The following is a 12,786-nucleotide window of genomic DNA, read 5'->3' on the forward strand; positions in this document are numbered from 1 at the left end:
GGTTGGGAGAATTGGGATTCGGAGAGGTTGAGGATTATGTGGTTAGAGAAGGAGGATAGAGGGAGTAAAGGGTTGGTGATGCCGTTTTCCACTATTATGAGAGTACAAAAACACCCAGAAAATTATAAATCATCCCCAAGTCCTCTCCTTGCTGCAGGTCCTTCACCACTCGCTTCAGTTCCACCAGTGCCTCTTTCTTCTTCGCCTCCGCCTCATTCTGCAGATTCGCGAGCTTCTCTGTTTTCTGCTCTGGCTGGTTCTCCGTGTCGAAGTTGCGGCGGAGCTGAAACTTGCGGCGGAGCTGGAACCTATGTCGTCGTCGTGGCATGGAAGTTAACCGGAGCATTAGGTGCCGCAGCTAAGGGAAGGACTTGCAGCTTCTGAAGGAAGTAAGGGAGTATGGCGTGGAAAGGGGGACGGATCTAGTGACTGGTGGAACCCTTTCTTTTGAAGTTTTTTATTTTTTTTATTTTTATGTAAGGGTAAAATTGACTAAAAAATGTTGTTTCTCGACAAAAGGACAATCTTTTATTGTTTTGTAACGTTGAAGATGATTTTAATAAGAAAAAAAGGTCGGAGACAATTTTAATTTTGGCCCAAGACCTTAAGGACGAAAAAATACTTAACCCTAAAATATAATTATAAAAATTATTGAAATATTATATATACTTTGTCGAGTTAATAGTCAAAATTGTCCCTGAAAGATACCCCGATCTCCATTTTAGTCCTCGAAAGATAAAATTAATCAAAGTCGTCCTCGAAAGTTATTCACGTTGGTCGAGTTTGTCCTTCTGTCATGTGAGGTAGTGACGTGGCTAACGTTTGGTGAGGTGGAACGTTAAGTGCCAGCGTGGAGAGGTGCAAAACGACGTAGTTTCATACCCTCAGCCCCAAATCAGTGGAACGACGTCGTTTATGAGCCACATGTGGATATTCAAACGTTCTGCCCTTCTCTTCTCTTGTAACAAACCTCTTCCACTTTCGCTCCAAAACCCCTCGTCTTCTCTCTACCCTGGTACTCTGCACAAAGATCCTTTGATCAGAACTTGGTGGCGTTATCGAGCATTCGTGTGTGCGAGGCTTGTAGAAGAGTAGGCCCTGCTACGTTGGAGGAGGTCGCTGAGGAGTTTCGTAGTTGGAGGAAGGAACAGTAACTGCCATAGGTAAGGCTTAATTTTTTTCACAGTTTCTGTTGATTTTGCAATGTTGGTGTCCGTTGGTTTTGGGTGTCTTAGTTCTAAGAACCATCTAGTGAGGCTAGGGTTTGGACTAGCTACACAATATTCTGTATGCGTTTGTTAGGGGTTTCCTGGTCCTTATGTGGTGGGTTTTTCTGGTAGTTGAGGGTTTGCGATGGTTATGATTATGTAGTTTGCTGTGTGTTTACATGCAGTTGTAAGAGAGGAGTTGTTTTAGTCTTTAATGTTGACTACATTTATTTGCACTTGTAGATGGAGGGTCCTCCGATGACTTTTGTATTTCACCATGGGGGGAAGTTTAAAAAGGATGAGGGTGGATATCTGTACTATGAACCAGATCACACAGAGGTGTTAATGGGAGTTGAAGCTGACACACTTGACGTGTTCTTTGTGAGGGGGTACTATGTCGAACTGGGATATGCTGAGGCTAGGGAGTGCTAGTGGAAATCTCCAGGAGTTCCCCTTGAATATGGGCTGAGGAGGCTGGCCACAGATGATGATTTGGTTGCAATGGTGAAGGATTGCAGGAGGAACTTCAACTTGATCAACCTGTATTTCGAGCATGGTGTTTCAGAGCCATGTGTGGTTGATGAGCAGGAAGGAGATGTGCCTAAAATTAACCCAACCCAGACCAAGAGACATCAGTCTCAACCCACTAAGTTACCATCCCACCAAAAAGCAAGCTCTGAGTCCACGAAGGCATCAGCTGAAGGAAGCAGATTATCTCAGCCTTCAAAGTTGCCTTCTCAGTCCAAGAAATTTTCTACCAAATCCACAAAGGAACCAAGTCAGCCCAGTAAACTGCCTACCCAGCCCACTAAGCAACCAATGCAGCCCACTAAGGAGCCCACTAAGCCCACTGGACCATCATTGAAGCCCACGGGTCCATCAGCTAAGCCCACTAGACCAACCACTAAGCCCAGTAGACCATCATCTCAGCCCACCAAGAAGTCACATGAACCTGTGCAAACTTCATCACAGCAGAGAAAGGCCTATAGTCAGCCTACCAAACCTACCCCTGCTACAACTCAGCCTAAAGGTAAGGCCAAGGTCACTACCACCACAAGGGCAGGCAGGCATGTGAAGGCAATAGAGGTTGAGGAAGACAGTGACTCTCATGACTCCTATGAGAGTGCTGAAGACAGCCTTTACAAACCTCCAAAGGTGCTAGGAGATGATGAATCTAGCAGTGACAGTGATGATGGTGTCAACTCTACAAGGCTGAACAAAAAAAGGGAAGTTAAGGAGAAGCACAAGCCTGCTAAGACCAGATTGGCAGAGAAAGAAATAGAGACTGACGATTCAAGCTATGAAGCTTCTGAGAGTGAGGATGAAAGTGACTCAGGTATTTGGTTAAATCAATTGGTTTGTAGATGTTGATTTAATTTTGGTCACATGACTGATTACTTGATTTGTGGTTTCTATTTGGCAGACCTAGAGGATAATCCCCTTGAGGACAATGATTCGGATCTCAACTCATGGCACTCGGAGGACTCAGGCCAGGAACTAGACTCTGATGAGGAATCACCAACTGTCTATCCCCAGTATAATGACAAGGCAAAGTTCGGGGACCTCAAGTTTGAGGTTAGTATGATATTCAAATCAAAGGAACATTTTATGCATGCAACTAGGGACTACACAATCCAATTAGGTAGAAACATATTGTTTACAAAGAATGACAATGTTCGGGTTAGGGCTGTGTAAGGCTAAGGGTTTTCCTTGGGTAGTTTACTGTGCACGAAGTAAGCAAGACGGGTCGTGGCAGATTAAAACCCTGGTTGACAACCATATCTGTCCTAGAAGGCAAAAAAACAGGGCAGCCACCCAACAGTGGACACTAAGCAAACTTGTTCCAAAACTTAGGAAGCATCCTACAATGAGACATCGTGAAGTGTATGAGTGGTTTGTGAGGAAGTGTAACGTAAACCTGAACAGCACCTGCATCACTAGAGCATTGAAAGCTGCTAGGAAAGTGGTAGAGGGTGATGAAGTTGCTCAGTATGGACTTATCTGGGATTATGCGAATGAGTTGCTTACAAGTAACCCTGGGTCTACAGTTCAAGTTGGTGTAATCCCAATGCCACAGGGTCCTCCTCAGTTTGAGAGGTTCTATGTGTGTCTTGATGCCTGTAAAAAAGGATTTAAGGCTGGGTGTAGACCGATGATAGGTTTGGATGGGGCTTTTCTTAAGACCCTGCACGGTGGACAAATATTGACGGCGTGTGCTTAGGATGCCAATAACCACATATTTGTTGTTGCCTATGCAATTGTGGATGTGGAAAACAAGGACAACTGGAAATGGTTTCTGGAGCTCCTGCAATCAGACCTTAGCAACTTCCTTGGCAAAAACTTGTGCCTCATTTCAGACATGCAGAAGGTCAGGACTAAATTGATTTAATTAGTTATACTTCTAGGACTAAATTGATTTAATGATCATAATTGAGGGATTCTTTTGACTAACAATCTTTTCGGGTTTCTTTGTATCTGGCAGGGACTCATCCCAGCAGTGAAGGAAGTCATGCCCATGGCCCAGCACAGGTTCTGTGTGTGGCATCTGTGGCGGAATTTTTCAAAACAATGGGGTAGCACGGAGTTGAAAGATCTGGTTTGGGAGTGTGCTCGATCAAGGACACGTAATGAGTTCGAGAGGAACATGAAGAGAGTAAAAGTGATTAACGAACAGGCTTGGCAGTATCTTGAAAAGTGGCCGAAAGAGGCTTGGACTAAGGCTTACTTCAGTGAGGACCCTAAGAATGACAATATTTGCAACAATGCTTGCGAATCATTCAATGCTAAGATAAAGCATGAGAGGACCAAGCCGATTTTAACTTTTGCTGAAGAGGTGAGGAGAATAATCATGAAGAGCATGGTCGATAACAAACTGAAGTTGAGCACTTATCAAGGAATTTTACCCCCGGTTCAGCAAAGCAGACTAGAAGCCATGACAAAGTTATCTAGTCATTGGGCTCCCCAATGGTGCGGGGATGAAAAAGAGGAGCTGTTTGAAGTACATGGCTGGCCCACAAACATGGTGGTCGACCTGGGAAAGCACACTTGCACCTGTCGATTCTGGCAACTCACAGGTAATTCATTCGGACCCTATAGATGCTTCCCTTAGCATGAATTAGTCAGAGTTGCTTTTGGTTTTCTCATTAACTTTGTCTGTCTACACTTGGCACAGGGATGCCATGTATGCATGCAATTTCAGCAATTCAAGACAAAAATGGTAAGAGAATTGAGGAGTATTGCCATGAGTTGTTGACAATGGAGGCGTATAAAAGGACATACTGTTTCAATGTTAACCCGGTTAAAGGACAAGATTTGTGGGAGAAAACATCTTCACCTGCCCCTGTCCCACCCCCAATCAAGCCTAAACCTGGGAGGCCTACCAAGAAGAGGAGAAAGGACAAAGGAAAGCAGCCAGTTGGGTCAAGCACTAAGATGAAGAGGAAGTACAACCCAATTAGGTGCATGTTTTGTGGTGAAGTTGGACACAACAAGAGAAGCTGTGCAAAGAAGAAAAAGGAGGATGCTGAGGATCAAGCTAGGCAAATGCAACTTCAGCTTGCCCTTCCTAATGGGCCTGCTCCCCCTACAGATGACCCAAATACCAACAATGAAGTTCAATCACATTCTCCCCCTCCTCCCCCAGTCCAGCCAGAACCTGCTGTGGAAGTCAACCAACCAGTGCAAGATACCCAACTGCCTGTTCAAGACATTCAGGTTATTTATTTGCTGCTTTTTATTCTGCCCAATTGAATTTGTTTTATTTACTTGAAATTAATTGGTCTGCAACTGGCCTATGCAGGGTGAAAAGAGAGGCAGGCCACCCAAACTGCATGTAATAAAAAAAACAGGCAAGATCAAATGCCTCCACCCAGTCACCTGTGGCCATATCTGCTGAGACATTGAAAGGAACAACTTCTGCCACTGCAAAGAAGATGCAAACCTTCATGATATTCGTGCCTACTCCAGGGTTCAAGCGTCCAAGAAAGAAAGATTAATATGTTTAACTAGGAAATATATTTTGTATGTAGTTGAAAAGTTTGCTTTTTGGGAACATGGCTCTGTAAACTGCCTCTGTGTTCAGGATCATTTAAATTAGGCCTAGTATGTTTTTTTGTTTACATGAACAATGTTGTCTCAACAATGTTGTCTGGATCCTTTCTCACCTTTGTGGTGTGTCTACTAAGACATTATGATATCAATATAATTATGATGTTTGTTATGGATTACAATTACTTTGTCTACTGTTATATATGGTTCTATTTGGTGAAAAGATACTTATAATAGTTCACACATCACCATCATGTATTCTCAGTGAAACCCATCAAGCTTAAACAACAAGTTTATGTTAAATTAAAGACAATTAAACCATACTTTCATTCATAATTAACATCATCATTACATATCAACTAATTCAATTTCTCTGATCTAACAACACCTCTAACACACAAGAACATAACACTCCAATTGTGGCTTTACTTGGAGATTAATGTGACCAACAGTGATACACACAATACAGTAGCCACCACCACTGCAACTGACAAGAACATTATCAGCATCTTCATTGCTCTAACCTCACCCTCCAAGCTACCCAATCTCCATGACACATTCAGTCTCCATTCATCATAGTCCCCACCAACCTCTGCATCAGTTTCCGCCCCTGCTACATACCCATCTTCCTCAACCCACCTAAAGAAGTTGCAGTGACTTCCCTTCTGAATTTTTCCAAAAAAAATAAAATCAATTTCAACAACCCAGTGTAATAGACAAAGGAATATTGAAAACAAGCTTAATATATCATAACCTAACTCACCGGGTATCTAGCACAGGTGTGGAACAACCTATCCGGATTCTCTCTTGTGCCGGATTTCTTAATTGTCGTCTTCAACCCACAAAAGCAAGTCTGGTCCTTCATCTTCCTCCTCCGTCGCATGGCAGAGTTCGACTCATGGCTACCGATAGACTGCGACGGCAGGTCACCACTCCGGCTTCCACTCATCATAGCAGCGACTCCTCAAAGATACATCGCCACCTGAGAATCGCGCACATATATGCTTCAGATTGGGGGTTAGGGTTGTAACATTAGGACTAATTTGACCTAACTAATCAAACATATCTTATCAGCATTAACGGTTGCCATGCTGGACCTCTCCACGCTGGCACTTAACGTTCCACCTCACCAAACGTTAGCCACGTCACTACCTCACATGACGGAAGGACAAACTCGACCAACGTGAATAACTTTCGGGGACGACTTTGATTAATTTTATCTTTCGAGGACTAAAATGGAGATCGGGGTATCTTTCAGGGACGATTTTGACTATTAACTCATACTTTGTCCCACAAATAAATTTTTTTTTGAATCATCATTGCCGACAATCATACATATAAAAGAATTAAACTAAATCAAATTGTAAATATTGGTGTAGAAGTATTAAAATTAATGTCCTTATTGTTGCTAATTATAAGCTTTATTAATTCTCGCACTTGAACATTGAATTGTTGGTGGCAAATTAGGCGCGACGCAAATGATTTTTACATGAGAAAATTCTATACTCAAGGAGTAGATGTTTCTCTTCCTCCAGAATGCATAATTACCTTTTGATGATTATGCAGGACCGACGAAAGTACTCAATTCGTAATTATTTTTGAGGATGGAAGTCTTTTCTCCTTAGAGGAATATAATAAGGATAAAATGTGAAGTGAATTTGGACGCCAAAGAAAAAAAAAACGGAATTTGACAGAGTAGATCCCTTTTCTATATTGAATTATTGATAAAGATATAGATTGGTACATATGTAAATGGAAGTTAAGACATTAGCCGAAGAGTGGCAGTATCCCCGAAACCAATAAACAGACAAGTTACTGATGAATACATGATCTTTACTAAAAAGTTATACAAAGAACTCTGTACAACAAATGCAGCTCAGAAAGACTGGTTTCATTGGCAGCCAAACAATTTGGTTCTAACTTCTATGTAACAAAATTTACCATCAAGTGCCTAATAATTTATTGCGCTGGAGCTGCTAAAAAATGACCAAATGTAACAGAAGCATACTTACGAAAGAATGGATGAACTTGCTTAAACATTGTATATTGTAGCCACATGCTTCTGTCTGTTTCAACTTGCCAAAATGATTTTTAGATTCAGCAATCACTCAACCCATTTGCTCTATCTTTTTGGCACTATTAACAAACGTTGCACTTTTATCAAATCCCTCTAGCAAAAGAATCCGCATTGCTTCTAATCCATCTTGTAATGTAAAGTCCAACTGAAAGACGTGTTTACCAACATTATGAAGAAAATTCCACATACCAAAGGTCCCTTTGTTCCCAAAAGTAGAAATGCAAAATAATTACCTCTTCTCTTTCCTGCTTAGTGAAAGGGCGAAGAACAAATGCTGCAGGATCCATTTTCCCAGGAGGCCGTCCAATGCCTAGTAAAATCAACAAGTATGCAAATAAGTATTGCAACGCAAACAAAAGTAAAGAAAATAAATCTTTAATCTTAGGCAGGTTATGCATTTACCGATTCTTAAGCGGGGAAAACCAGTGTTCCCTTTAAAGTGATTAATTATACTTTTCATTCTGCCAACAAGCAAGAAGAAAAATAATATTAATGCTTCATTCAAGGGAAACACTTAGCAAGAAATAAGATCAATGTGTATTGTATAACCCATATAAATCAGCATAAGAAAGATAAAAATAAAAATCATGTACAAATACCAAGCCCTTGTTGAGGCTTATGACAGTTCCTCTGGCTCCCCCCATGCCCATCCCCACCCCTCAAATTGGCAAACCGGACAAAAAACCAAAACCATAAGAATTAAACAAGTTGGGCTCTTTCCAAAACATAAAAATAGATGAAGATTATAGTTACCCGTTGTGACCTCCATGTCCCCCCTTTGGTAGCAGCCGCAATTTAGCAAAAGGCAAATCCATGTCATCAAAGATCTGTGTAAAAAGACTTGCTACTTAAATGATCTTCCCTCTTCTTTTCTCTCATCACTTGTAAAACAAAGGGACTACATTATCATAACATAGATACTTTACCACAACTACTTGCTTCAATGGAATCTTGAAATACGAAACTATGGCCCCAACCTTCCAAATAGATTTGAACAGCAATCAATCAGCACCAAAATGAAAGAATTTAATACAGTAAACCCACTGACCAAGAATACAAAGCAATTAGTACTTCAATAAGGCTACCCTAGAGGTGCCAGGTGCAAAAGTGGAAACAGTCACCAAGGATAGATATTTGATCACTCAAAATTGACAACACCTGCGAATTGTGTCATTCTTTAATCTTTTGGAATCTTCGTCTGGCAGTAATTCATATCAAAGAACTTGGAAATACATGGTTGTCCATGCTCAATGTAGACCCAATTATTTAAGTGTAATAAAATCATCTGGATTCTTGTGATTTTATGATTTCAGCATGGTATTCTAGTTCAAACTGAAGCTTAATTTGATTGAATTTTGTTGGTCCAAAGAATTGTAATTTATCATTCTAAAAGGACTGAAAACTTCAAGTACTAATCAATTTTCTTTGACATTTACAATCAAGTGATGGAATGTTTTTATCCAACACATTCTGTATCATTAAACCTGAATATTATAGGTATCAGACTTACAGATTCCCCACTTGCATTCATAAAAGTTTGTGGTTTTGCAAGTATAACTGGTACATCACCTATAAAACCTGCAATAAGAAAACAACGAGAACCCTACATTTTTAACATTGATTGCTATAATGTCTCTGAAATTCAATTAGACAAAACTAAAACCCTTTTTTGTACCTTTTCCAAAGGAGGCTTTAAAGGAAACGCTGCTCATAGGTATCCCCTCAGCTTCAGCAATAGTATCAACCATCTCAAAACCAACCTAAAACCAATCAACTCATATAAAGGACACTGAAACTTGTCTCAATTCCAATTCCAACAAGTTGCTTCAATTTAATTTTATTACAAAAGCCTTTTTTTTTATTTAAAATATCGACAATTCACAAATAACAAAAATAAAAAGGAGAGAAGAAGAGCATAACTGACATTGTGGCGGGTGGCAGAATACTTCTTGCCGGGATTGCCGAGGCCGACGATAAGCCAAGGGTCCATCTGTTTGGGCTTCGAAGTGTCAGTGGTGATGGAAGCTGCCATTGCGGTGGACGAAGAAGGATTCTGATGGGAGAACAGAGACACCGTCAAAGACGCAGAGATTAGGGGTTTTGACAAGCGCAAGCAGCGCCGGCAGCCGGGGAAGTTGAATTTGAAGGAAGACGCGCAAAGGTTCATGTTTTGTGGTTTAAACTTTCAACAACATAACAAGTTGAAGCAGTCACGCATGAACCCTAAAAGCGAAGAAGGTAGGAAGCTTGGAGAGGATGAGTTAAAAAAAAAAAAAAAAAAAAAAAAGAGAAGAGAAAGAAACAAAATAGAAAATTAACGCCGTTGCCGGGGATCGAACCCGGGTCACCCGCGTGACAGGCGGGAATACTCACCACTATACTACAACGACGAGTTGCTTCATTAAATGCACATACTCAATTTAGTTTCGGAATATACATTTAGATCTTGCCCCTCCCCATTCTTCCTGTTCTGCCATCTTAACTTTCCGGAAAGAAACTATTCATATCTTAACCCAAAAATATAGCTAATCCAAAATGAATAAAAGTCTACTTAAAAATGTTGACTTCATTTACACCAATCCAATATCTATGAGATTTGATGCAATGACTTGTTTAAATAAGTAACAAACTCATAAAATATTTTTTATTTATTCAGAAGGCAACTCTCAACAACTTTTCTAAAAAAAAGAATGATCATCCACCGTCAAAGGTGAAACTATTCTAAAAAGTAGTTATCTACTCTAATATAAATACACTAATACCCTTAGATATATTCAAAATCCAATCTACTAAAAAACCTGCTTTAAACCCTTGCTAACTTAAGCATCATAGTCCTTTGTAGGTACCATCCCCCACCTCTTCACGAGAAACTCGGACGGTGGCACATCGGCACCAACAGAAGTCAGATGCTGCCTCAAAAGGAGTCTGGACCTCACATTCAGGCACAAAAGCAACACAATTTCACGTAACCTTCAGAACATTGCCGTCGTTGCCGGGGATCTGAAAGTCTACATCCAATCATGGCAGACAATCAATTTGAAGACAGACATACGGAATCCGAATCTGAACCAAAGCACCATAATGACGACCGAGCACTCGTGATACCTCCACTACCAAATAGAACAAGTAATCATCACGTGGAGAGAATATCAAGAAACCCTCAGCCTAGGCGAATCAATTTAGAGGTACATCCACCTGAGAATGAGAAGCCTCTACACCCAACAGAAATTATGGGACTTGTACATGGATATCATAGCCGACTAGAGCAACTTGACCAGGAGATAGAGCGACAAAGAGAAGTTGAAAAAGACCTGCAAAGAGAAGTACGATGTCGAAGAAAATTAAAAGAAAAGCTTTTGAATTTAGAAGCTGACTTACGAAATAAGAGCAATCATGCAGATCGGGAAGAAAGTTCTTTTGGTGGAGAAGATCCGTTCATAGAAGAGATCATGCGGGCTAGAGTTTCAAGAAATTTTAAAAGCCCCGACATGGACCTCTATGATGAACAACTGACCTAAGACATCATCTCAGTAGTTTTAAAAGTCATATGTATTTGGCTTATGCGTCCGATGCAACCTGTTGCAAAGCTTTCCCGACAACATTAACTAAAGCGGTGATGAAGTGGTTTGATAGCTTACCTCCTAGGTCGGTGACTTGTTTTGTCAATCTCGCAAGAAAATTTCTCATCCGACTTTTTATTCAAAAGGATAAAGTCAAGCACGCTCTAAGTCTTCTAGGGGTCAAACAAGAGGTTGGGGAACACTCCAAGCTTATATGGAAGGATTCAAAAAAACTTGCTTGAAAATTCAGAATTTACCTCCAAAAGTTGTAATAATGGGGTTAGTTAATGGCCTCAAAGAAGGGTCATTCTCTCAATCTATATCAAAGCGACTTCCGACCTCACGAAGTACAAGAACGAACAGAAAAGTACATCAACATAGAGGAGAATTTTTGACTTAGAGAACCAATTCCAAGACAAAATCTTACTTATCAAGCTCGGGATAAAGATAAAAAAAAACTAAGAAAAAGGATAAATACAGCTCGGACAAGTCTCAAAGATACCATAACTAAACCCCGCTCCGAGTATCTCTTGTCGACATCTACAGGGAGATTTGCCACACTGAAAAACTTCCACCCCATTGACCCATCAAGAAAAAGAAAGCTGGAAGTCGGACGGAATACTGTGAGTATCACAAACTATATGGGCATTTGACTAATGATTGCTACAATTTGAAAAACGTGATACAAAAACTGGCCAGAGAAGGTAAGTTAGAAAGATACCTCGCAGAAAGGTCTGACGATCCAAGAAAAAGGAAGATAAGTAAGGAAGACAAGGGTCGACAAGATTGGCCCCTACAAACCCCTGATAGACACATCCACATGATAGTTGGAGGATTTGTAGAAGGAGGGGTAGCCAAGCCTTCTTGCAAAAGACATCTGAAAGAAGTCTACCAAGTCGGTGAAGAATACGCAGTTCCCGATTTACCCACAATCTCATTCACCAAAGAAGACATTCAAGAAGTAACCCTTGGCCATGACGACCCTTTTGTGATTACAATGATACTCGCCAATGCAAACCTCCACATAACTTTGCTAGATTAGGGGAGCTCGGCCGACATATTATTTAACCTATTTTTGACAAGCTCAGGTTAGAAGAGAAAAAGTTGAGAGCTTATCCTGACAATCTTTTTAGGTTAGGAGACATGCCCTCTAACCTCTCGGCTTCATCCCCTTGCGTACCACTTTTGGTAAAGGTGTGAAGTCCAGAACTTTGAGTATAGACTACATTGTGGTTGACGTGGCATCGCCCTACAATGCATTGATAGGTCGGGCAACTTTGAACCAACTAGCTGCGGTCGTTTTCACTCTTCATCTCTGCATGAAATTTCTGTCTTTAGAGGGAATCGCTACCATAAAATGAGATCAGAGGTTAGCGCATAAATGTTATAATGAAAGCTTGAATCTACAGGAAATCATTAAGGGAAAAGAAGTCAACACCATTGAACTTAGTGGTGTCCAAACACGAGAGGAACTACGACCACAACCCAGTGAAAAGACCGAAGAGGTTCAAATCAAAGATCAGGAAGAGAAACTAACAAGCATAAGAGCTAATCTGGATGAAGAATTGAAAACAAATCTCGTTAAGCTCTTACAACAAAACTCTGATCTCTTTGCTTGGAAAGCCTCCAACATGTCTGGGATACACCCCGACCTCATGAGTCTCAAACTTGCTGTCTATTCGGGCTCACGACCTGTTCAATAAAAATGATGAAAGCTCGGTTCTGAAAGAGCACAAGTCGTGGAAGAGCAAGTAGAAGCTTTATTAGAAGCCAAAGTCATAAGAGAGGTAAAATATTCTTTGTGGATGGCTAATGTGGTACTCGTGAAAAATCAGAATAGGAAGTAGAGAGTGTGTGTCAATTATACCGACCACAATAAAGCCTATCCTAAAGG

The 12,786-nt window shown here is 40.8% G+C and overlaps 2 protein-coding genes and 1 non-coding gene across 4 annotated transcripts; all 3 read right to left on the reverse strand.

Moving 5' to 3' along the window:
• Positions 1 to 5,489: 5,489 nt before the first annotated feature.
• Positions 5,490 to 6,405, reverse strand: LOC112735886 (uncharacterized). The gene is made up of 2 exons (XM_025785330.3): positions 6,019 to 6,405; positions 5,490 to 5,920 (listed from the first exon to the last, which is right to left on the reverse strand). The coding sequence occupies exons 1-2, from the start codon at positions 6,205 to 6,207 to the stop codon at positions 5,681 to 5,683; spliced, it is 429 nt and encodes a 142-aa protein (XP_025641115.1). The 5' UTR covers positions 6,208 to 6,405; the 3' UTR covers positions 5,490 to 5,680.
• A 536-nt stretch (positions 6,406 to 6,941) lies between these two features.
• On the reverse strand, positions 6,942 to 9,706 carry LOC112738137 (peptidyl-tRNA hydrolase, chloroplastic). 2 transcript variants are annotated; one of them, XM_025788449.3, is made up of 8 exons: positions 9,257 to 9,706; positions 9,008 to 9,092; positions 8,843 to 8,910; positions 8,259 to 8,309; positions 8,086 to 8,159; positions 7,735 to 7,793; positions 7,566 to 7,642; positions 6,942 to 7,477 (listed from the first exon to the last, which is right to left on the reverse strand). In XM_025788449.3, the coding sequence occupies exons 1-8, from the start codon at positions 9,497 to 9,499 to the stop codon at positions 7,364 to 7,366; spliced, it is 771 nt and encodes a 256-aa protein (XP_025644234.1). In that variant the 5' UTR covers positions 9,500 to 9,706; the 3' UTR covers positions 6,942 to 7,363. The 2 variants fall into 2 exon arrangements, with proteins under 2 accessions (XP_025644234.1, XP_025644235.1); XM_025788450.3 differs by lacking the exon at positions 7,735 to 7,793 and having other exon boundaries at positions 8,086 to 8,176; positions 9,257 to 9,630.
• Positions 9,651 to 9,722, reverse strand: TRNAD-GUC (transfer RNA aspartic acid (anticodon GUC)). Its single transcript has one exon. It is a non-coding gene; the product is annotated as a tRNA-Asp (tRNA).
• Between the last annotated feature and the right edge of the window lie 3,064 nt (positions 9,723 to 12,786).

Source organism: Arachis hypogaea, chromosome 13 (genome assembly GCF_003086295.3).
Source record: "Arachis hypogaea cultivar Tifrunner chromosome 13, arahy.Tifrunner.gnm2.J5K5, whole genome shotgun sequence".
NCBI classification, from domain to species: Eukaryota; Viridiplantae; Streptophyta; class Magnoliopsida; order Fabales; family Fabaceae; genus Arachis; species Arachis hypogaea.